The 24,117-nt window shown below is 39.7% G+C and overlaps 1 protein-coding gene across 1 annotated transcript in view; it reads left to right on the top strand.

The window, feature by feature from the left end:
* Positions 1 to 22,467, top strand: part of CRTC1 (CREB regulated transcription coactivator 1) — a 32,366-nt gene extending 9,899 nt beyond the window's left edge. The window contains exons 6-13 of the mRNA XM_032782771.2: positions 1,872 to 1,915; positions 3,138 to 3,358; positions 8,444 to 8,571; positions 9,416 to 9,667; positions 12,526 to 12,627; positions 18,468 to 18,554; positions 19,355 to 19,535; positions 20,513 to 22,467. Coding sequence (XP_032638662.2) covers positions 1,872 to 1,915; positions 3,138 to 3,358; positions 8,444 to 8,571; positions 9,416 to 9,667; positions 12,526 to 12,627; positions 18,468 to 18,554; positions 19,355 to 19,535; positions 20,513 to 20,724 — 1,227 coding nt within the window. The 3' untranslated portion in view covers positions 20,725 to 22,467. The remainder of the gene's footprint in view (positions 1 to 1,871; positions 1,916 to 3,137; positions 3,359 to 8,443; positions 8,572 to 9,415; positions 9,668 to 12,525; positions 12,628 to 18,467; positions 18,555 to 19,354; positions 19,536 to 20,512) is intronic.
* Positions 22,468 to 24,117: the final 1,650 nt, after the last annotated feature.

Here is a 24,117-nt window from a genome sequence, read left to right as displayed (position 1 = left end):
TTCAAAGCAGAATGTCACTTTAATGAAATAAAATGCACTCTACCCCTACCTGTATCTCTGCTTTTATTTCTACCACTCACCATCCTGCCTCTTCTCTCTCTCCTAGATTTCTTTTTTTCTGTGAATTTGTCTAATTGGCATTTCTCAAGGCAACTTTAGCACCCAAAACAATTATCAGATTTTTGTTGTTTGTAAAACAAATGGTAAATATTCAGGACTTCAGTTATTTTGCTCCTACAGAGCTGCTATTGTCTCCCTATTTTCCCCCATCAGCCTGGTTACTAGATAGATAGAAGTAGCAATGGTAGCATTTGCTTTTGAGCTCTGAATATCTTTTTAATACTTACATAAATATGGATGTTTAAACAGGTCTGAATTATTGAATATTAATACACTTTTGATTTTTAAAAAATATATTAAAGAACCAATTGGGAAAGGCTGTTTGGTTCATGAAGTTCTTCAAAACCAAGGCTGAATTAATGATTTTCTTTAGCTGTTTTCTGTGTTAAAGTATTTTCAGAGTTTAACTGTGACTTCTCAGCATGGCAGCTTTCCCTTTTCTTCTCTCTTTGCTACGGTCTCCCTGCTTATCTTGGCAATTACATGTTTTAACAGTCAGTCCCTAGCAAATGTAACCTTTTATAAAAAGACGTGCATTTGGTTTATCAAGTGATCGTTCCCTGTATTACATGCAGATTTTTATTTATATGAGTAGCTAATTCTGCTTTATGATCATAAAAGTGACTGCTGCCATCATGTGGGATTTTCACATGAGAAGCCTTGAAAGTGTCATTGTTGGGAAGACTGTGAGGTTTTTTCTGTGGATTACCACTGTATTATTCATGTCCATAAAGTGTCTAGGACACAAGTTTCTCTGAGCTAGTGAAACTCACTAAGCTAGAAGTAGGACTTGTATTCTGGATGTGCTATGGATGCCTGACTGTCTGGTTTATGACAGTTGGATGCATAGTCTTATATCTCATCTGAGAGCTTTTACTTTCTAATAACTGTTCTTTTAGCGCAAAGATTTGCTAGCAAAGGCAGTAATTAATACATTTCATATTACGATGTCTTATCAGGTAGGTTGCAATCCTGTTTTGGTAGAATGGACCCTGCAATTGTCCAGGCAGCTTTTCAGGAAAACAAAATGTGACATGGAACAGGAGAAGTCAGAAATATCAAAATGAAAATACTTGATCTAACAAACATTAGGGATCAGTTTATATCCTGAGCTGGGAGATATGGGGAACAAGTAGCCCTCTTGCAGACTCATGGAGCTGTGTTAGACAGCTTTGCGTTTTCTCTCTTCCGCCCCCCGCTCCCCCTACCCATTGGTACGAAAGTTGCTATGCTGTGGAGCTTTTGGTGTGTGGCATTGTGAGGTGGGAGATCATAAGGACTTAGATAACCTATTACAGTTTTACTGATATACCTGTCTTGTACTTTCTAAAGCGCTACTTGCTTTTCTGTCACTCAATTAGTGACTTTGTGATGGTTCGTAGATTTCCATTTATTTAATGTCAAGATCCCCCATCTAGAGTGAGAGGCTTAGATTTAATAAGAGAAATGACGTAACCAATGTTTGCATGCTGACTCAAGCAGGAGATGTTTTACCCTTGCTCCATCTTCATTTAGTTTAGTTTATCATTGGAACTTTGAAGCTTAGCTGGCTTAAAGTCCATGCTGAGATCAGTTTTTGGTGTGGCACCAAACACCCATTTTGAGCAAGAAAAGGCTTTTAAGTTCATATGAGAAACTGTTCTCCTTAGGTTGTTTCATTTAGTAGGTTTCCTATCTTTTTAAACAAATTATTTCCTAAATGTTGTTTTGCACATGTCTGCCTTTCACAGTGTCTTTCTGTTCTATTTTAGACAGGGTCTTCAAGGCCTAAATCATGTGAAGTTCCAGGAATCAAGTAAGTTTGGGAGTGGGGTATATGGTTTTGTAGGGATGCATGTAGAAGGTTCACTGCCTGTACTTAAGCTTCCTGTTCCACAAGCTCTATTGATTAAGGTTCCCTCTATACTGACAATGAAACAATGTTAGCCAGGCTACTTTTAAACACTGAACACATGGTGAATGCTAACATTCTTTGAAAAATGGTTTGCTTGGCCATGATAACCCAGATGATGAAACCATTTAAAAAATGTTCTAGATTCAGTCTCTAACTAATTGTACAGAGTACATGTGATTAAAATAGGAGACTGAGGGTCAAGAATTCTGAGTTTTATTCCGAGTTTGGCATGTTTTATGTGAACTTGGACAAATCATTTTACTCTCTGTGCCTGATTCACAATCTGTAAAACTGGGGGCTATTGTCAGTTAACGTTTTGTAAAAAGCTTTGAGATAATTAGGAAAGCACATCACAGACAGTGAAAGTTCGCTGGCTTTTTTGAGTTCTCTAGATATGCTCTAGAATGCATATTTCTGGAGTAGATAGATGAAAAGCCAGAGAGGTTGCTTGAATCTCCTGTTGATTTCCTTAAGTGATGCATTTTTGGGGATGCCTCTAGCAAATCCTGACAAATGAACTCTTTCACAGAAGGGACTTTTTTTTTTTTTTTTTTTTTTTAAAGGACCCATTCTTGGCTAAATATTTCTCAGAACCTCCCTACAAAGTGGATTCAGTGCAGAAATCTAGGCGTAATTCAAAACTGATACAACTTTGCAGTTATCTTTGATATGTGTCTTTGTCAGCAAACTTTTATCAGGCGCAGAAGCATGTGAGTGTACAAAAAATGTTTCTAAATGACTAAGACACAGGAGACTGCATGTTTTCGTGAGATACCTTATGCATACTTCAGGTAGAGTTAGTCACTTAGACGTAGGCTTTTTAAGCACGCAAGGGATCATAATCACCCTGAAATGCAAAAAGTGTAGTTCTCTCTTCTAAATAATATGAAAACAACTGCAACCCCACTGAAAATATTGCTGTGTGACAACCATGGGTAAATGTTGAAATTTTATAACGATGACCATTCTAAATATTTTACATGTATATTTTTTACATAGCTTTATGCATGACAGCTTCAGATAAACTTTCTTTTTGTACATAATGTGGGAAGTGTGTATGTAGACTGAAATCTGAACTGACTTTTGTTACTGTATATATATATATATTTTTTTTTTAATTTAGCATCTTTCCATCAGCTGACCAGGAAAACACTACAACGCTGATTCCGGCTGCACATAACACAGGTGGCTCTCTGCCAGACCTGACAAACATCCATTTCCCTTCTCCTCTTCCAACACCACTAGATCCTGAGGAATCCACATTCCCATCCCTGAGTGGCTCCAATAGCACCGGAAATCTTGCAGCCAACTTGACTCACTTGGGCATCAGCACTGCCAGTCAGGGTAAGAACATAGCCAAAGGGCTAATTTATAAATTCAGTCAGTAAAAGGTCACTTTCTATCCCTCAACAGTTGTGTAGCATTGGTGAACATTACTAAACAGCTGCTGTGTTTCATCTCAAAGTTGGCTTCATTGGTGATTGAAATGATTTCTGTGTATGCAACTCGTATAAATCATTTTGGGATAAAGAAATGTAAATCATCATAATTAACTGTGTTTTGCGTATACATACTGTGATATTCTTCCATCTTTCATTCTTGGCACACATGCATTATTCTGGTTTATTTTGTATGAATCTTTCCAGGGTGAGATGCAATGTCCGCATCTTGGCAGTAACTCAACTCATTTTATGGAGTACCAGCCAGAGTGCACCCACACAATGAAACCACTGCAGCAAACTTCTTGATTTCTTGTTTCCATTCCTTCTGTCCTCTCTCTTTGTTGTGGTGACTCTCTTGAGAGATTGTATCATTCCTTTACCTGAACCTAATGTGGACTGTTAGGCAACTGAATTAGTATTATATAAGCCCCCTAAAATATGTTTTAGTCAGGATTATTTGTCAGTCTGACTGTTTCCTAGCACAGACTGCATTTTTGAAGAGACCCTAAATACACCCACCTATGTAAGGCTTTCAGGAATAAACTTACAGCCACCTGGACCACATTGCCTTAATGTTGTATCCTACTTGCTCTTTGTGGTGTTGTCTTCTTGGACTGCAAGCTCTTCAGGGCAAGGACTCTTGTGTTTGTACACCTCTTAGCACAAAAGACCTTGATGCTGGTTGGAGCCGCAGGGCTTGCTGCAATACAAATAATACATCATTAAAAATCACATTATCAACCATGCTAGAAAAATGTCAGTAGACCAGCACAAATACTGTATTTTCAGGACCAGTAACCTTTTCCAGGCAAATAGCCTGAGCCAGTGATCAGAGAGGAAAAAGAATCAATCTCTGACTTGGGTTATTTTATTTTATTTAGAAATAACTCATGTTGCCTGAGCAAGCAGGCGCCTTATATCACTGAAAACACCATTAGCAAAGAAATTGCATTTTATAAAGCACCAGCCCAGAGGGCCACTGAATGAGTGCTGCCAGCCTTCATTTCCTTATACAGATTGTCTTGGTTATACTGCACTCTTCCTTCACTTTCTTGTGTAGCTTGCCTCTGTTGCTGTGCCCTCTTGCTTTGTATCCACTGTACCTCAGGGGCTGCAGAAGAAGCAAAGAAGTAGGAAACATAATGGGGAGGGAGAGAGACTAAGAACAGAATAAGAGACGAAGGACAGAAGGGAGGAGAAGAAAGAAGGTGGTGCTGGGGCATGTGGCATGGGAGTTGGGATAAACATCCTTCTTATATGGTAGCCATCAGTGATCAGCACAGAACTTGGCTGTTCAGACTGCTGCAGAGCATGACTGTGCATTGTAGCAGAAAAACCTGTAGAAGAGGAGCCTGATAATTCAGCCTGCTTAGAACCTTGAAGTTATAGGATCCGAGTACCCTTTGGAAGAGGGTTTCTAAATGTTACCACAGGGGCTCTCTTTTTCTTCTGAGGTTATACTTATTAGGGGGATAGATGTGAGTGGGGTTAATAGTTTGTCTGACCATCAAATAATTACAAGCCACTTTTGTTTGCTAGTCAAATAGTCGTGCCATTGTATCTGGCAAGAGAAGTGTACTTCCTTGAGCAAAGCACCCCAGCAAGCTTTTTTTTTTTTTTAAAAGTACTTACTGCAGAGCATCCTGAGAAACTATAATGATTCTAGTCAGGTGGACACATAACCAATGACAGTAATTTAAAGAATGTCACAAGAATACCATTAGAAATATTTTTATTCACTGATGTGCCAAACAGTCCTTTTATTAATTTCATCCCCTTATTTTTAGTTACAGTTGTCCAAATGAAAATATAAAACACACTTTTTTTAATCAAGCCTTTCCCAGGAGCTGTTTCCCATTGTATATGTTGAGATATGCTTTTCTGAACACTTACACCTCCTCCAAAGTACAAGGGTAAGGGGAGGGAAAGCACCTTTTTGGATTTCGTATTAGAGCTAGTTGAAAATATTTACACACAACATTTTCATCAGAAGTTGATGATTCATCAGAATCTAAGCATTTTGCAGGGCTGTGTTGATATCAATTAAATTCCACTGGAAACCTCCTGCCAGCTCACCTCCCAGCTCCTCAGCAGCCCAGGCATCCAGGCTTTTCAGCAGCCCCCGCTAGCAGCTGACAGGGTGCTGGGAGCCCGAGGATTTGGGGTTCTCACATGTCAAGCAGCCCAGGCTTCCAGGGTCTCTGGTTCCAGGACAGCCCACCAGGCTGACTGCTTAAGGGTTGAGATTCCCAGTAAAACTGGGCAGAGAACAGTAATTCTGTTTCATGGAGGATTTTGACATTTTTGATGTTTTGATTCAAATTGCTATGAAACCAAATTTCTAAATCCTTAATGAAATGGAATTGCTATTCTCTGCCCAGCTCTGTTTCTCACGGCTTTCTTGAAAGTCAGCTTCTCCAGCTGCTTATTTTTGCTGCTCTACTAACCAGCTGGAGGGAACTTAGAAGCTCTCTGATGTTGAGATGCACAAAAACTAACATGTTGTTCAGGAAGCAGACTAGAGCTGTATTGAATGGACTGTCCTGTCCTTGTTCCATAACAGAATACCTAAAACTAAGTTCAGTTGCTTTGGTGTGAAGCTGGAAACTCGGGGTGAAAGGCTTTGGGAATCTCTGTGGTGTTGCTTCTTGCATCAGCCTCCAGTAGGTACAGAAAGCACTTTGTCATAATTAAGAATTGAAATCCCCTTTTGCATTAGCTGCATAGTGTTTCTATGAGTGCTGCCTTTATCCCAGTTTTTCAAGGATGAGCTGAAGCTAATAATAGGCAATACAAGTCAGAGCGAATGCAGAACCTTGATGGATGTTACCTGTTGAGATTGGTTGCTTTTGTGGGGAATTCATATTTAATGGAGTTAAATTTATTGTAATGAAAACTGTGTGTCCTGTTCATCTACACATGTGAACAAATCTGTTTGTCCTTGTTCATTGCCTGCCAGTAAACCATTTATCTCCTTTCAAGTGCAGCTGGAATAGGACTGGTGAATACAGTGGGCTGAAGCATTGTTCAGGATTCTGTGACATAAGGACAATGAGGCGGGGAAAAATACCTGTTACATTTACTACTCTGTAGTATATAACACTGGGAGGCGGAAAGGGCAGAACTAGAGCACACGACTTGGGGCTTGTCTACACTTAACACTTCAGCAGCACAGTTGCACTGCTGTAGCGCTTCAGTGTAGACACTACCTATACCACAAAGATCCACCTCTCTGTGAGGCAGTTGCTAGAATTCTTCCGTAGATGTAGTGCTGTCTACGCGGGGACTTAGGTTGGCTTAATTAAAACCCCTTAAGAGTGTGGATTTTTCATACCTCCTGGTGGATGTAGTTAAAGTGACCTAATTTTCTAGTGTAAACCAGGCCTGAGTAACTTGTTTCCTTGTCTTTCTGCTCCGTTTCTGCAACTCTGTTACACCATCTGGAGCTGTTGGGTTGTTCAATCTTGTCACATGAATGAGAGCCAGAAGCACCAATCAAACTGTGGCAAAAATTTTGGTGTCAGATTCTGTGTTGTCCTTGTCTCTCACTGATCCCTCAATCATGACTACTCACAGAAACATGGGCTTGCTCCTTCACTGCAGAAAGAGTTGGTAAATGACAGCAACTTGGCAGGCTTTCATTATAAGGTTGCTTGCTTTATCTTCAGTCATGAGACCTTGAGGAATGAGCAAAGTATCTCATTTAGCAACAGCACTTCTAAGGGGTGGAAGGAGTGTCGTCTAGTGGTCAGAGCAGGAGATGGCGGGGTTGGGATTGCCAGTTTCTGTTTTCAGTGCTGCCATTTTCTTGCTCACTGACTTCGGGGAAAGTAATTTAATCTCTGTGCATTCAACTTACCCAGCTGTAAAGTGGGCCTATGAATATCTATGCCACAGGGATGTTGTGAGGGTTAGTTAACAAAGTGCTTAGAAAGCCCCTGATGAAAAGTGCTGATGCCATGCAAACTTTGTAGGGGTAGGAATATCCCTAGTAACTGTTGTAGAGTGTTTTGTGCTGACCATTGAAACCTCCCTCATCTATAAATCTGACCTCTTCTCCCAGTAACAAAAGAAAAACTCCCCTACGATGCAACCATTCATCCCTGATTCATCTAACAGGTACTTTCTGCCGAGGTGCTCTGAGATTGCTTATAGATGTGGGCCCCCTACATGGTTCCCAGAGTCTGTGTAAGGCTAAACAAATGTCTGTACAGCACTTGAGATCTGTGAATGAAAGGTGTCACAGCAGGGTAAGAATTAATAAACAGGATTGCCTGCAGCCAGAGGAAGTCCATTTGACATGGAACAATGGTAGCCACAGTGCAGGATCTTGAAAGTGCAGGATATTAGTAAGGGAAATAAGAAGTGGCTTAGGACTATGAGATGAACACAGATAACAGCCTTCCCCATCATTCCGGGAAACAAAATTATGGCCCTGCTCGCATTAGTTTTTTATAAAATGACCTGACTTCATTTGCCCCTGGAAGTTTCCAGTGGGTCTCATGGGCTTTGGGATAGGTTAGTGGCCCACAGACTGAAAATCAGAACCACTTTGTTAGAAAGGGATCATTTTGCAGACCCCCTTCCTGTTCCCTGCACCACAAACGGCACTGCTCAGTTCTTAAAATGTTTCGTTCTGTGAAGCATCAAGAAAGGCTCCGCATGCCAGTTTGGCAACCACTGGATTAATTGAATGGCAGTATCTAGTTATACATCAACAGGAGTGATCAGCAGAGATGCTTGCAACAATCTCCTCTGCATCGTGGCATTTTCACTCACAAAATCCATTACAGATATGCTAAGAATTTCAGCCTGATGCTGCATTCAGCACAGAATAGTGGCCTAGCCATATTCAACACTTCACTGTAAAGTTTTATAAAATTCTGCCATTTAGTCATCATAATTTTACTTCATATAAACAAATTGTTAAATGTAAATAAGCATCACCACAGTTCCTGCATAAACTGGTTTCTTCCTTTAATGGCAGGAATGACAACGACGCAAGCCTCCTCCCGACAGCCGGCTGTCAGTCCCCTCTCACTGAATGCAGACTCCAGACGACCACAGTCCCAGCAGATGTCTCCTACGCTTTCACCTCTGTCACCAATTACTCAGGTAGGAGGCTGCTTGGAGATCTGGAGAAGGAGTACATGTTGTAAGAACAACCAACCTTGTTCCACTTTGTAAAGTTTTAGATCATAGCTGTCTGTTTCTAACTTCATTCACATAGGGAAATGTTAGCTGCAAGGTTGATAAACCTGTAGTCACAGCATTAATTCCATAATTTTCTCCTTTAGGTATGTTTGTAAAGTTAATGTCATTATGTTCCTTTTTATAAATAAATGCTTTGGGTCTGGGTGTTTTTAAATCAAAGCCAGCAGCCAGATCTGAGCAATTCAATGCTGTCAGACAGTGGAGAAGATAGTTTAAGGAAACAGATTTCACTTTGTCTTCCAAGGCCTTGGAAGCACTGAGGAAAACATCTTTCTTTAAAGATAACATCACAAGACTCTCTTGTGTTTCATGCTTCCATGTGAATCATGTGAGAAACTCCTTTGGCTCTTACAATTTTTGACCCTTTGATGCACCTATAGGCTGCCTCTGCCATACCTGGCACGCTCTAGTTTGGTCCTTCAGAGGCTCAGAACAGGGACTTAGTAGATGGGTTTTCCTTGACTGACTGAATTGTCAGTTCTCAAATCAAACATTAAACTAGGGTTGCAAACACACTTTTTATTTATTTACAACAAATAAAATGTCAAATTAGTCCCTTTAAACCACATCCTTGAAGGTTTAAATGCAAGTTTTTTTTAAAATGCAAGACCTCAGCTAACTTTCCAGATTGCTTATGTCATATATAACGCTTAGATATATATGAATATTCACTTGGTGTGACATTTTAGGAGTCTCAGAGTTGAACAGAGCTTTGCATAGTACATTTTCCTGTTTTCTCTTTAAGGCTGTGGCTATGGATGCATTGTCTTTGGAACAGCAGCTTCCACCGTATCAGTTTTTTACCCAGACTAGTTCCCAGCAACAGCAACAGACCCAAGTGGCAAGTAGTCTGCCTCAGAATACCCCTTTAATGCAGAGTTCTGGCTTACAGCGAGGATCACAGCTTCCCCCCCTCTCAGTCACGGTACCATCTACCATCCCGCAGTCACCTCCAGGCAGCCAGACCCAACCTTCCATGGGCATAGACATCAACTCGGTAAGTTTGGGCACTGACTGAAGATGATATAAGTGGAAACAAATAGCTTTCTTCCAGAGAGCATGACCATGTAGAATTCAACAGCAGTGTTGGCCTGCATTGTCAGAGTTCTAACTAGATAGCCCTTGTAGCAGTTCCACATTCAGGCACTGTGTACACTGGATTCAGACAGTTTGGTTCAACCAGTTTGTAACGTTTTAAACATAATATGGCCAACCCATATGAACCAGGCCAAACTGTTTAAACTACTGAATGTGATTTCTAAAACACTTGGTAAAATGGGAATGGTGCCATAACTCTGGCTAACCCTGTCTAAATTCAGGCCCACTTGAAATAGTTGAAATAGATTTTTTTAAAAATCAGTTTAACGAACTCAAGTTTGAAGCAGTAGAGATGTGTCTTCAGAGATATAGTTTCAGGGCAGCAAAAAACATAAACAGGTGGATAATGAAGATGATGCGCTTATTCTTTGGGTGGATAATTAATATATAAAATAATTTATAAACTGCCAAGTCAGAGGTCAAGATGATGTGTCAGTAGGATTTATTAATAAAGGAAGTGATTGGGGAAAAAATTGTCATTTTAAATGACACATCTGTGAGTTCTGAGTGCCCTATGCCTTTAGAAGGGAAGATGTAGATAAGTATCTCTGTTAGCATTGCAGTTTACAAGGTGTTAGTCACTTCATTGCTGTTTTCCATCAGCTAAGCATGGAGAGACTGAATTTAAAAGTACCATTTTATAAACATCTATCTGTAAAAAGTGAGAAGCATCTTTTGAAATTTGGCTAGTTTTAAGTTCTGAAAGACCAAACATTTCTATACAATTGGAAAGACCAGAATTTCATAAAACTTAAAAATATTTATCCATATTAACTATGTTCAGGTGTCTACCAAAATGGAGTTTTAGTTTAATTTTCAGACAGCAGCATTTGCATTTTAGTGCTTGTGTATTGCTACCTTCCCAGCCATCATATGTACTTATTTTGACCCAGGTGAATCTGGTATCCACAAGTTGAGTGCTACACAGTCCAGATAAGACATTTAACTGAAGTTTGATAAAGTCATGCTAATCAGCATTTTCCACCCAAGATACGGAAAACCACAGATACTGTTTGTTAAAGCACAGCAGTTTGTTCAAGAGGAGTTTTTTTGGCTAACATTATTTCTTGAAGAGTTTGTTATAGTTGCTTTCAAGTCTCTCTAAAGAACGGAGTATACACATCTATGTGTATGGTGGTTGAATGGCAGAGTTAAACCAAGAAGGCAAATTTTTTCTGTTACAAGCTGGAATCCAGAATTCAGAAGGTGGTTCAATATAATAGGCATGATGTCCCATTGCTAGGAAGAGATACTTGGCACATTCTCTGCTGGTTCTGCTCTGAAGGCCAGCGAATTGCTCCCTCTGATTTCATTGGAACATCTTCTCTTCCTGGCAGTGGGGCAATACTAGCAACTGTTTAGATAAGAAGAGCCATTTCACTATGGAGGGCTAAGACGTGATTGTGGGTTTCAATCTGGGGATCAGGTTTAAACCAGGTTGTGCTGGTGAAGATGTGGCTTCTATGCCAGGATTGTGAGGGAGTAGGAGAAGATAAAGGTGAAAGAGAAATCAGTAGTTTGAAGGGATATTGGTTTTGACATGCCAGCCACTCAAAACAACGTCTGAATGTTTTCATTCTAGTGTTTATGCAATAACTAATACAGATATTTGGATTTTCCTTCTCTGCTTTTCACGTTGCTTTTCTCATCCTAAACTTCTCTAAGCCCTTAACATTCAGAATGTTAGGTTTCTCTTTAGAACTTGAAATTGTATACAAGTACACTACATTTTAAACATGAGTAAAAAAGTATTCTAAGCTACAGTGCAGCTTCCTTGAAAGGTTTTCCATTAATCCTCATAGCCCCACTGAAGCCCAGCCTGCAGGATCTCAATATAATACCTGAATTCTATGGATCTTAAAAAACAAACAAAAAAACCTTGAGTTATTCTTTATGCATTTTAAACAGTGTTAGAAAGTGTTATTAATACACCACTCCTCACTCTGTAAAACTGTCTGATGAAATTACTCCTTGCTCAGTGATATTGAGTTCTTCCTCATAATAATCTTGGCTCCCAAAGACAGCATTATAGAAAGAGCTGTGTTTATTATTTCAACAGCTGCTCTGTGTCTGTTTTGAGTTTGAGTGATTCCCTTACCTTAAGCCAGGGTACATTATGTGACAGCGAAAAGGTAATTCTGTGAACATCCTATCTCACTAAGGCTAAAAACCATATGGGCATAGCTAGCATTAGCCTACAGACAGTGTATGTATCAGATGGGAAAGTATGTAGTTATGAAAAGGGTTTGTCTTTGCAATTATACACTTTAACCTAATTAATATACCAAGACTAATTCCTAAGAGTAAGAAGAAGAATATTCATATCACTTTTCTAAGGGCCATAGGCATCAAATTAAGAAAGGGGAGGGGGTGGCAGTTTAGTTTGAATGTGTCAGTGTCAGTATTTTCAAATTACTCCTAGATTGGGAGGCCTCTTTCCACATGTTTCTTTTATGTGTTGGCTGACCGTTTTTTTAAACCGAAAACAAAACATAAACCAGAAATACTTCAGTTTTCCTTGAATAAGAGCAGGTCCCTGTTTTTAGACGTGCATAGCTAGACACCAGACCAAACCGTGTTGGTATCTTGACCTTTTTCATGATGTTTGGGGCATTATTCACAGTCATAGCATACTTGCTGATCTCCGGGAGTTCTTGAAGATGGTCTCACCTGGCTTCCCCAGCTGTACACCAATAAGTATATAATTTTTCAACCTTTCATCAATCCCATGGTCTTTAATTCTGTGTTGTTCTGTAGGCTTCACTCCAGCAGTACCGCAGTAATGCTGGATCCCCAGCCAACCAGTCTCCCACTTCTCCTGTCTCCAATCAAGGCTTCTCTCCTGGCAGCTCCCCTCAAGTAAGGGACTCTGTGCTTACACAGGCCTTGCTTCTTGTGTTTGTTTTTTAGTTGAGTCTTTCCATTACTGACCCATGGTTGTCTAACTGTAACTTCATGTGCTTCATGCATCACTGATGTCTCATGTTTGCAGCTTCATTCAGATACAGAGTTTTCCAAAAGTTGGTGAATTCAAACTTTAATAGAAACTACTGTTAAACTTTTTTACACTCAATTACTCCTTCATGAGAGCTCCACAGAAAATGAATCCAGAAAGATCCCATTCAATAAAGGGAATGATGCCTCATAGGAAGTGTAGTCTATAGCAGTGTTTGTTGGAGTGGCTGGAAGGGCATGGGGATGTGAAAGGAAGTGAGGGGAAGGGAGGTCTGTCCAGGTGATTTGTGCACCTCTGAATACAGCTCACATCCTCAGGTGCAATTAAAGCAGGAAACAATGGATACTTCTAAAGAAACCTCTGTAGAAAGTGAACTCTTGAAAAGGCAGCAACTCCAGTTCATGGCTTGAAAGAAACAGGTTAGAAAAACATTAAATATTAATCTTGCAGGGTGGCTATCTTCCCTGTCTGTGTAAATATTAATTTATATGTGCAAGAATCCCACAAATCATTGTGGCCGTATTTAAACAGAGCAAGGGGAATTTAATCCACCAGCTGCAGGGCAACTAAAGAAATCATGAACCAGTTTTTAGGGGGAACTGCTAATCAGGCAGTGCTGAGATGGGTTTAGAATCTCCTACTAATGCTGCTGAAATAGGTAAAAGTTGTTGCCCTTTCCTACATCCCAGAAATGGTGATGGGATGCAGGAGGAAGCGCTCATTGGACACCATGAGAGAGTCTGAAATTGTATTTCCTGTTTTCTGGTACTTTTAATTTTTAAAGGATATTTATAAGGAGAAGCATAATTAAAATAAATAAAATTTATTTCTCAAAGTTGGAGATTCGTCTTTCCTGGCCATTAGCCAGAGACTTGAGTCAGTGGTTTCAGTCACAACTTAGTGAACTCAGTAATAGATTTGAGGGTTAGGGCTGTCAGTCTGACTTTTTAACCTTTACTTCACTGCCACTGTAACTGATTCTTCTACCTGCCTCTTCTAGCCTTGCTTTGTTTTCGTATGGCCCAGAGTAGGCAAGAAGATGTACTCCCTTTTCTCTAAGCTGCCATTAGGTTAATGCTCCTACCAGACACTGTTACTAATTCTCAGCCCTGAAACCCCCAAATGTAGGCTTCTACTGATAGTCCATTGACTGCTCAGTAACTCCTCCCTGCTGGCCTGTGTCCTCAGACCAGTTACTTTATTATCATGGGGCAGTCTGAAATAGTGGAATGCAGTTGAGAGCAGTTTTCCCTTTTGCTCTTCCCTCCGTATTTAAATCAAGTCACTATGATGTGCCTAACTTTCATTAGTTAGCCTAACAGACATGTGGTTCCTCCTCTAGCAGATATGTGGAAGGAGATGAAGTTTAATTACATTGCCTGTTTTACTATATGGCCTCTTAAAAAAATTTCATTTTATATTTAGTATATTGACAAAGGAATACACGTCAGACCAATTTACAAGGAACAATTAATTAATGTTAGGGCTTAGTTTCCAAACTAGCAGAACTTGGTTTGAAGTACTGTACTTCTAAATAGGATGCTGAGATACGGTTTGCCGTCTAACAAAAGCCAAATGGGAAAGATTGGAAAATAATTCTTGATACCTTGTTAAATTAGAAAACCTATTCTCCTTCCCACATCTGTAAGCCAACAGGTGGGGGTGAGGGGTGACATAACTAGCTATGTATTTTTAAGGATGAAGAGAAGTGATAGAAAAAGGGTATTACTAGGAGGAAAAGGAAGATGTAGGCTGACTGGTTGGGGTGGTAGGAAGAACTTGTTAATGGTGAGGTCTGTTAGATTCCAGCATAAATAGTTTCTCAAGGGAAGAGGTGGAACCCTTATCAGTTGAGACGTTTTAAAAAATAGGCTGGTCAAGAAACTGGAAGATGTAGTGTAGGGGAACTATCTTGCTCTTATTGAGGATGGAGGGGTGGGGTAGGTGTAGCTTTGTGAGCCTTGCCATCTCTAACTTCTGGGGCTTTTTATTAATTTTAGGTAAATCCCTATTTTTAGTAATAGGAGAACCAGCTCTCTATATGTACACTTTTAGGATATAACTTGTTTAATCACATCTAGTTCATGCAACAGGAATTATTCCTCAGCTTCCCGCCCCAAATCTATTTGCTATTCACTTGAGTCCCAAATGCTCATTTCTGATCTGTAAGGGACTTTCCATTAAACATGAATTGAAAAGCTCTGCTTGTGGTTCTCAGCTTGTTTGCATGGCTCTTCATTAACACTGGCTTTGTTTATTACGACTTCGTTTTTTTCCCTGACATCATTGTCTCAGTTAGATATAAAGTTGCTTTTTAGTAGAACAGCTGAATACTTGGAAAATGTGGTATGTATTTCTAGACAATGATTTAAGCTAGGTTTTTTTGCAGTCACCATGTCATTAACCAAGGAAGATGTACTGTTGACAAAACAGACCTTGTATAGTATTTCTGTAGGAGATGGGTTAACAAGATGTATATCAGACCAGTTGATAAATTATTTTTAGACCCTGAAGTGTTGAAGTAATGAACTTCCTGACTGATTTTTTCCTTAGGGAGCTTTACCACTAATAAAATGATTAAATAGTGCATTTAGGAGTCTCAAGAAAAAGTTAATGTAGCTTGAGTTTCTGTGATTTGTTCAGAGTGCCTCGTGAGGAGCAAGGGCTAACGCATGAGAATTTTGTCCAATTCATTGCTTTTCATGTTCTACTTCAGGCTTCTTCTAGGACAGGAGTCATGATAACCATACTTTGGGAAGAACTTTTTCTCTCTCTCTCTCTTCCTTTTTGCTGTATCTTTGAAAAGTTTGCATAAAAATGGCAGAAGTTAAAGGAGAAGCGTCTTGGATAGGTTCTGTCTGGGGCTGCAGCATGTCAGCTGCATTTCTAATGACCATTTCAGATTGGCGTTAGTTGTTCATATTGAGGATATGAGGAAGCACTGTTGAAGTTAGGGTTTGTATTGGGGGCAGGGCAGTCATGTCTCATAAATGAACAAGGAGAGTCAACAAGATACTGACAAAGAAGCTCCTTATTTAACATGCAGGATATAACTCTGGCAAAAACATCTTGTTACAGTACTTAGAAGGAAAAGTGCTTTCATTTTTGACTTTTTGATCCAATTAATTATAACTTAAGTTTAAGAATTCATGAGAAAGTGTTTGAATCATCCCTTTCAAATGTAAAACAATAAGAGTGGGAATATTCTGTGAAGGAAACCTTGGTTTTGCTGTAAAATCCTGTTCTTTCTCTTGCATCAGTGTGAAGGAGAAGATTCCTCGCTTCATTTAATAGCCAAGCCCTTTCTGAGAGTGACTGGAGATCGTGATCTTTCCTGCTAGACAGGATTTACCGAGCATCAGGATATTTTCTGACTTTGCACATCAAAGTTTGGAACATAGAACCTTTGAGCATATATTCAGTGCAGTTGGCAGTGAGTCCTGCAACCTGGGTAGACAGACTCCCGCTAGCAGAGTGAAAATAGCACTGTGGAGGTTATGGCTTAGGCCTTCAAGCCCACCCGACCCTCTAGGCTTGAGAGCCCAAGCCACAACATCCAAACTGCTGTTTTTTGTTCACTAGCCTGAGCCCTGCTAGTGCTGGTCTGTCTACCTGGCTGGGAGGCTTGCTTCTAGCTGCCTGGAGCAACGCTTTAAGGATGGGTTGGAAGTATCCACCATGTTCCAGCATTGTGCAGGATTCATACAGAATGCTCACTACTCAGGAGTTCAACAGTTTTCTATTATCTGAGCGCACTCAAACTATGCCCTCTGCCCTCCCACACACAATGGAACGGAGGTTCTCAGTATTATTAAGAACAGGCCTGGTGCATATAGGATCTGTTTAGCAAATGGACTGAATACCTGCACCATGTTGAAACCCTACTGAGCTTTCCTCAAGGCGTTTAGTAATCAGACTATGAATCCACTGATGCTACCGGAGCTCAAGAGTCTCCCTACAGCATGACGACACTGGAAGATTCTGCCTCGAGGTAGAAAGTTCCTTTCTTTTGCTTTGAAAAGGCATTGTCATCATGTTTGTTTCATGATGGCTCCTTTTTACAAAAGTCTGTTGGAAGGCTTGCTGATAAAAACAACCATCCCTTCTCCTCTTTCATGCTGATTGAAATATTTTTTATATATGCTTGCACAAACACAAATTATCGGTGCCATTCATAAAAGTTTGTTCTGAGATTTTACTATTAGTTATCTTAACTGTTGTCTGCTAAATTGATTTTACGTTCGCTGTTGTGGACTTCATCTTGTGCTTTTGAGTATTTTGCAACTTTGCCATGTTAATGTCCTTAGTTGTATTAGTTGGTGTAACTGTATAGTTGCTAATTAGGTTTTTGCTTAAAATTTATCATTCAACTTTCTGTAGGGAAAAATGATTTGTCTCTTAGCCTTGTGGTTAAATTTCATGAAATAATACTGCTTGAAAATACTGTGCAAGACATTTAAAATACAAAAACAAATACATCTCTAAACATGAGATAAACTTAAGTAAGTTCTCTGTAAGTACACTAGTTGTGTTGGAGATAGTAGATTTTCAACTAGAATCTTCAAAGTTAGATAGAATTTAAAGAAGGAGTTATATTTGTGATTTCTGTTATAGCCAGTAGCCTTTTGAGTAAATAGAAGTTGGAAATTGGATGGTGTTTAAAAATAAAATAACACAACTCAAAGCTATTGGTCACCTTCAGAATGACGGATAAATGGACATTTCAGTAAAAGGAAAAGAAGGAAATTAGCATGGTTATAGAATTCCTTCTGCAAATTTACCTTCTCTTGGTACTGCTGAAGGCACATTTCATACCCAGGCATTTTAATAAATAACTTCTATGATCTGCTCTTGATGCAAAAGACTTGATACTGTAAATTGAGATTCACTGTGGCACCTTATTGTTTTAGTTAAACTGCTCATTTTGTAAATACTACGTGAGGGAGATGGGTAACCAACCATCATAGGCATATTGATGACAGAAGTACTTACTGCATTATCATAGAATCGAAAGGGACCTTGAGAGGTCATCCAGTCCTCTGCACTCGTGGTTGAATTAAGTATTATCTAGACCGTTCCTGATAGCTGTTTGTCCAACCTGCTCTTAAAAATCTCCAATGATAGAGATTCCACAACCTCCTGAGCTCATTTTTGTTCCAGTGTTTAACCACCCTGACAGTGAGGAAGTTTTTCCTAATGTCTAACCTAAACCTCCCTTGCTGCAATTTAAGCCCATTGCTTCTTGTCCTGTCCTCAGAGGATATCGAGAAAAATTTACCTCCCTTCTCCTCCTAACAACTTGAAAACTGTTATCGTGTTATCTATCAGTTGCAACATGCACTTTGCTGCCTTAGCTGTTTTTGTGGTTTTATTCTTTTCATGGAAAAATGTTTGTCTTCTCTTAAAAAATTGCAGTGGTTTTTTTTGTTATAGTATATTTGCATAACTTCTGTTTATAAAGCAGAAGCTTATGTATGTCCCATATGGGAGGAAGCTTATGGTTTCCTAGAGCCTATATTTCTTGTGCTTTAATGAAAAGTGTTATACAGGAGGACTCTTGTGTTTGAAGAGAAAAACCAATATTTTATTTTGTTCTTTATTAGTTTTCCTTAATAAATAAATAATGGTATTTCTGACTAAATTTGATACCATTCAGTTGGAAGAGTTCAGTCACTCACACACCTTGGGTATGCCTAACTGTTTGTGTGACTTTCACAACATAAGGACTCTGTTTTGTTTTCAGCATTCTTCCATTCTGGGGAGTGTATTTGGTGACTCCTATTATGATCAGCAGATGACAGCTAGGCAGGCTAATGCCCTATCCCATCAGGTGAGCAAATTCATCTCAGATTTTGACTATATTTTGGCCATTCTGAGATTAAAATAAATACATAGAATTCAATTTATGGCTATTCTAAAGATCACATTTCTGTCCATATCTTATTACTTTTGTTTTAGTTTGTAATTGCACTGGTATTTCATTTTAGTTGCTGTTCCCCTTAAGCATTATAGCAGGTGGCTTTTAAAGGGACTCTGCCAAGACTATTAGATTTAAACAAAACCCTTCCTTGACAGTGATCCCATTTGGAAGATCTCACTTTGTGGGTGGCAACAAATACATATATCTGTAATTTGCAACCAAGATGTGTGGGATCCCAAAATTTAACAAGCAGACCTCCATGCCTTTGTCAGACCAGCCACCCACTATAGTCCCTACTTTAGCTGTTAAATGTTCCAGTGTAGTTGAGAAAGTGAAATGGCTTCAGAATGGGATTGCACTTGAGGCAGGCAAATAATTGACTTTATTAGCATCAATCATATTGCTTTAATTTTTGTTGCTGTTCTTTCATTATTTTTTTTAACTATTGTTTTCTTTATTTATTTCAAAAGTTTGCCTGCCTGGTAGGATATTGTCAGCAGCAATTTGATTTGGCACAAGAGCTGAATTTGGCAGTAAACTATTCTGCAAAGCTAGGTGGAAATAGAACATGTTTTGGTCTACAAAACCTAAAGATGAATTTGTTTGCCTGCCCTTATGAAACGTTCTCTCCCTAACTAGAGGTTTGTAAATTGCTTCACGGTATTTCCTGGTGGCTGGAAGTAACTATTCCTTTGTGCCTTGGTCTTCAGCTTGAACAGTTTAATATGATAGAAAACGCCATTAGTTCCAACAGCCTATACAGCCCCTGCTCCACCCTTAACTACTCCCAGGCAGCCATGATGGGACTTACTGGGAGCCATGGCAACTTGCAGGACTCTCAACAGCTGAACTACTCCAGCCATGGAAACATCCCCAACATCATCCTCACAGGTAAGGCACTTGCTGACCTAACCAAACAGGGACGAGTAAAACTTTCCTTCAGGGTACTGGGTCATTTTCATTGTGTGCTGTTCCTGGTGAGTGGACCTGGGAGGGAGGAGTGGAGCCTGGGAAGGCTGTGTTCTAGACTATTCACCAGCACAAAATCCACAAACATTTGTAAAGTGCCAAATGGACATCCTTCATTTAGTCACAGCATAGACTGTACTTGCAGTGACAGTGTTAGCTACTTCACCCCAATCTTCTAGGACCATCTGTCATGGTGTGAGAAGAATTTAGCCTTCATGGCCCATTTTATCTTCAGCTTCTCTGCTGAGACTTGGCAACAAGAGAGACCCTAGTGCCAAACGTGTTAATTGAGGTGGATATGAAGCACTTGAAAGTGAAGTGATTTCCCCCAGGGTCACTAAACAAGTCAGTAGCTTAGTCCAAATTTCATTTTAGGATCCTTCTGGGGTCTAGTCCTTGGCATCATGTATGTTAAGTTATAGAGAGAGCTTGGTTCTTTTTGAACCTTTGGGAGGGGAGGAGTGAAAAGTGGCTTTGGTCTCACTGCACTCCTCATTTGGAAGTTAAGACCATTTTACTCCTAAAGGTGCCTCTGCAAAGCTTTCTACGTTTATTTTTTAATAATCAAGTGTTGGTGTGATAGTCATGTGACTGTGTGGTCTGTCCCTTTCAGTTCCATTCCCACAGGCCTTTGCTTGAGTTATGCTTTGTATTAGGCGGCCCTTGATGATGTAGAGGCCTTTAGTTTAGGCTTTGTGATGCATTTTGACAAACCTGCAATGCAGGTTAGGATCTGTTTTTCTTTTTCAAGTGTATTCTCGCTAATCCAGTAAACTCTTCTGATCAGTGTGCAAGCTGTTTCATCACTTTATCTTTAGCCAGAAGATTGTGCAAAGAAGTGGGTGTTTTGGTAAATGAGCAGCAATACTCAGGCCTATCTTCCCTCCTCTTCACTCTAGTGACAGGAGAATCTCCTCCCAGCTTATCAAAGGAACTGACCAGCTCTTTGGCAGGTGTTGGAGATGTCAGCTTTGATTCGGATTCCCAGTTCCCTCTGGATGAACTCAAAATTGACCCTTTAACCTTGGATGGACTGCACATGCTTAATGACCCAGATATGGTCCTCACCGATCCTGCTACAGAGGACACTTTCAGGATGGACCGGCTGTAGACTGAGGACACCATGAGCCTGGGAATAAAATTAGTTCCTGGAGCCCAGCTGAACTGAAGAGTCCAATGGGTCAGTCATGTCAGATTAAAGAGTTACCGAGAGCAGTAGCTCTGTCATGTACAACATGTACAATGAGTAAAGCTTGTTGTTCTAAGCTTGCAGTGCTGCAGACCCCCATTCCCTTTTGCGCCATATTTTATCCCTTATCTACTCATTGCCATTAAATGAGTAAGGAGTTTGCATCAGCCTTCTCCCCTCCCAACCCCCACCAGCGAAGTCCCAGCGTAAGGTTCTCAATTTATCCTTTGCACTAGAAGGGGGTGTTTCTGGGCAGGTGATGAAGGTTCAGAGTCAAGGGTAAAGAGATTCTCTTTGTAAAATACCACATCATTAGCATTTGATCATTGGCTGTTTCTGTAATTGATCAACAGCCATCTCCTTGTGAGACTGAGAGGGGAAACTCAGACTACTGGCCTCTCACTAACTCTAAAGCAAAATACCTGTATGGCCACCCTCTGGGAAAGAGGGGAGGCTGCTAATTTTGACTCTCCCAGACTACTTTGTGACAGTTGCTTTGTAGAGTAAAATGCTTCTCCTTTGATTGATGTGCCATATTTGTTTTCAGGTTTGTTTCCTTGACTGTTGTCCAGCACCCACTGCCTGTTCGTATGCCCTGAGCAAACTCGTGTACTTGGCAAAGCAGGAAAGCGGCCTGGCAGCCCAGTGGGCTCTCGGTAGCCGGTTATCCAAAAAAGCAACTGTAAACACTATTTCCAGAGCTTTTTTCTTGTTTAAAATTTCTGAGCACACAAAAAAGTACTATAATTCATTACTGGTGAGTGTGAAGGAGTGAGTGGAGCATTCTGAAGCCACTAAAAGTATATTGGTGCCTAAGTTGCAGAAAATTTTATTTTTAAATTCTGCTTCTTGTGTGAAATTCATATAGGCAACAGGAAGGGCCATTGTGTAGCAATGCCTAGCCCAAGTCAGAGTGGCTATTTTTATGATTTTTTTTTTTTATTTTTGTTCGTTGCCTATTGAATATTCTGTTACTGTTATTTATGCATTTTTTTTATTTAAGTATTTGGATATTAGAAAAGTAGATAAACTACATAAGGCCAATTGAAGCACGCTGCATAATACCTATACAGTACATTTTGTGATTTTTATTCCAGAAATAGTTAAAATATTATTATAACTGGAATTTGAAGCCAGATGCTGACCAGAAGTAAGCAAACCCAGAGCAAGTCTGTCAAGTGTTTGCCATTTTATATATTCACATTACGGTAACAGGAACATACATATTCTTTGACAGGGTTACTGGCCTACTGTGCGGGGGAAGAAGATGTAGATGTGATGGATCTTGATTTTACTAAGGTTTCTTGACAGATTCCAACATGATATTCGCTTAAGCAAATTAGTGAAACGTGGCCTAGATTAAGTTACTAAAAGGTGGGTGCACAACTGGTTGAAAAACCATACTCAAAGCATAGTTATCACCAGTCCACTGTCAAACTGGAAGGGCATATCTAGTGGGGTTCTGAGATAGTCAGTCCTGGGCCTGCTACTATTCAATATTTCATTAATGGGTTGGATAATGGAATGGAAAGTATGCTTATATAATTTGCGGGTGACACCAAGCTGGGAGGGATTACAAGCACTTGGAGGGACAGGATTAGAATTCAAAATGATCTTGACAAATTAGAGAATTGGTCTGAAATCAACAAGATTAAATTCAGTAAAGAGAAATGCAAAGTATTACACTTAGAAAGGAAAAATCAATTGCACAACTACAAAATGGGGAATCACTGGCTAGGCGGTAGCACTGCTGAAAAGGATCTGGGGGGTTATAGTGGATCACAAATTGAGTATGAGTTAACAGTGTGATGCAGGTGTGGAAAAAAAGCTAATATCCTGGGGTTTATTAACTGGAGTGTCATATATAAGACATGAGAGGTAATTGTCACGCTTTGCTTGGCACTGGTGAGGTTTCAGTTGAGTACTGTGTTCTATTCTGGGTGCCACACTTTAGAAAGGATGTGGCTAAACTGGAGAGTCCAAAGGAGAGAAAAAGTATAAGGTTTAGAAAATCTGACCTATGAGGAAAGGGTAAAAAAACTGGGCATGTTCATTCTTGAGAAAAGATGCCTCAGGAGACCTGATAGTCTTCAAATATGTTAAGGGCTGATCAGTTGTTCTCCATGTCCTCTGCAGGTAGGACAAGAAATAATGGGCTTAATCTTCAGCAAGGGAGATTTAGGTTAGATAGTAGGAAAATCCTTCTAGCTATGAGGGTAGTTAAGCTCTGGAACAGGCTTCCAAGGGAGGTTGTGGAATCCCCATCATTGGAGATTTTTAGGAACAAGTTGGACAAACACCTGTCAGGGATGTTCTAGGTTTACTTGGTCCTGTCTCAGCGCAGGGGGCTGGACTTGATGACTTCTCAAGGTCTCTTCCAGCTCTACATTTTTATGAGTTTGTGATATTCCTTCTTATAACCCTGGGAAAAATCACTTGCTAATAGTGAAATGTACTGTATCCTAGCATGCTGAGGCTCTTACATTCATAATAGACTACTTCTGTTAGTCACAGATAATATTCTCTGGTACAGCACAACAGAATGGTGAATAATTTAAAAAAACAACCCATCCATTGAGTCTAAAATGGTGGTTTCACTTAAATGTAATGGCTGAAATTGACATACAATAATGAGTCCTAGATTCCTTACACTAGGTCACTGTTTTACAAATCTGAGAAATAGCAGTTGCTGTTTACCAAGAGCCCAGTGCACTTATGGTAATTGTCTGAAGTATAGCTGTTAAAATGTTGTGCTCATTACACTAGTCCTTCCAGTAAGAGAACCCACATACATGACCCTTCTCCTCAACAGAAGTTAAAATCTCCATTATTTGACTTGTACTAACAAAAAAATTGATTCCAAATAGTATATTGAATGCATTTATGAAGGAATTACTGCAAAAAGAGAATATTTCCCTGCAACAGGGGCTGAAAGAACATCCAAATATATTTTTGATAAATACAATTTCAAATAAAAAAGCCTTCTTAACTTATATTTAAAGACATCATTTGTTTGTTTGTTTTTCCCCTTTCAGGAATGGTATTTATTCTCCACCTTCTCCAAATCTTATTCTCCTATTGACTGAGTCTGCATTGCCCTGTTTTGCATTTGGTCAAAAAATGCATCAGTTAGGTTTTATTTTTTTTTTTTCCTGTTATGAAATTTTTTTATCAAAAAACATCCTTCAACCCAATCACCCCACTCCCCAGAAACCTTTCCCTTCCTTTTTTTGAGCAAGGAACGTAAATGTCCATGGCAAAAGTAGGCTACTTCTAATGAGTTATAGCTAGGTTTCTGTGTGCTTCCAGAAATCC

The sequence above is a fragment of the Chelonoidis abingdonii genome, chromosome 11 (assembly GCF_003597395.2).
Source record: "Chelonoidis abingdonii isolate Lonesome George chromosome 11, CheloAbing_2.0, whole genome shotgun sequence".
Lineage (NCBI taxonomy): Eukaryota > Metazoa > Chordata > Testudines > Testudinidae > Chelonoidis > Chelonoidis abingdonii.
The sequence above is the reverse complement of the archived record's forward strand: the minus strand, read 5'-3'. Positions and strand labels throughout refer to the sequence as shown.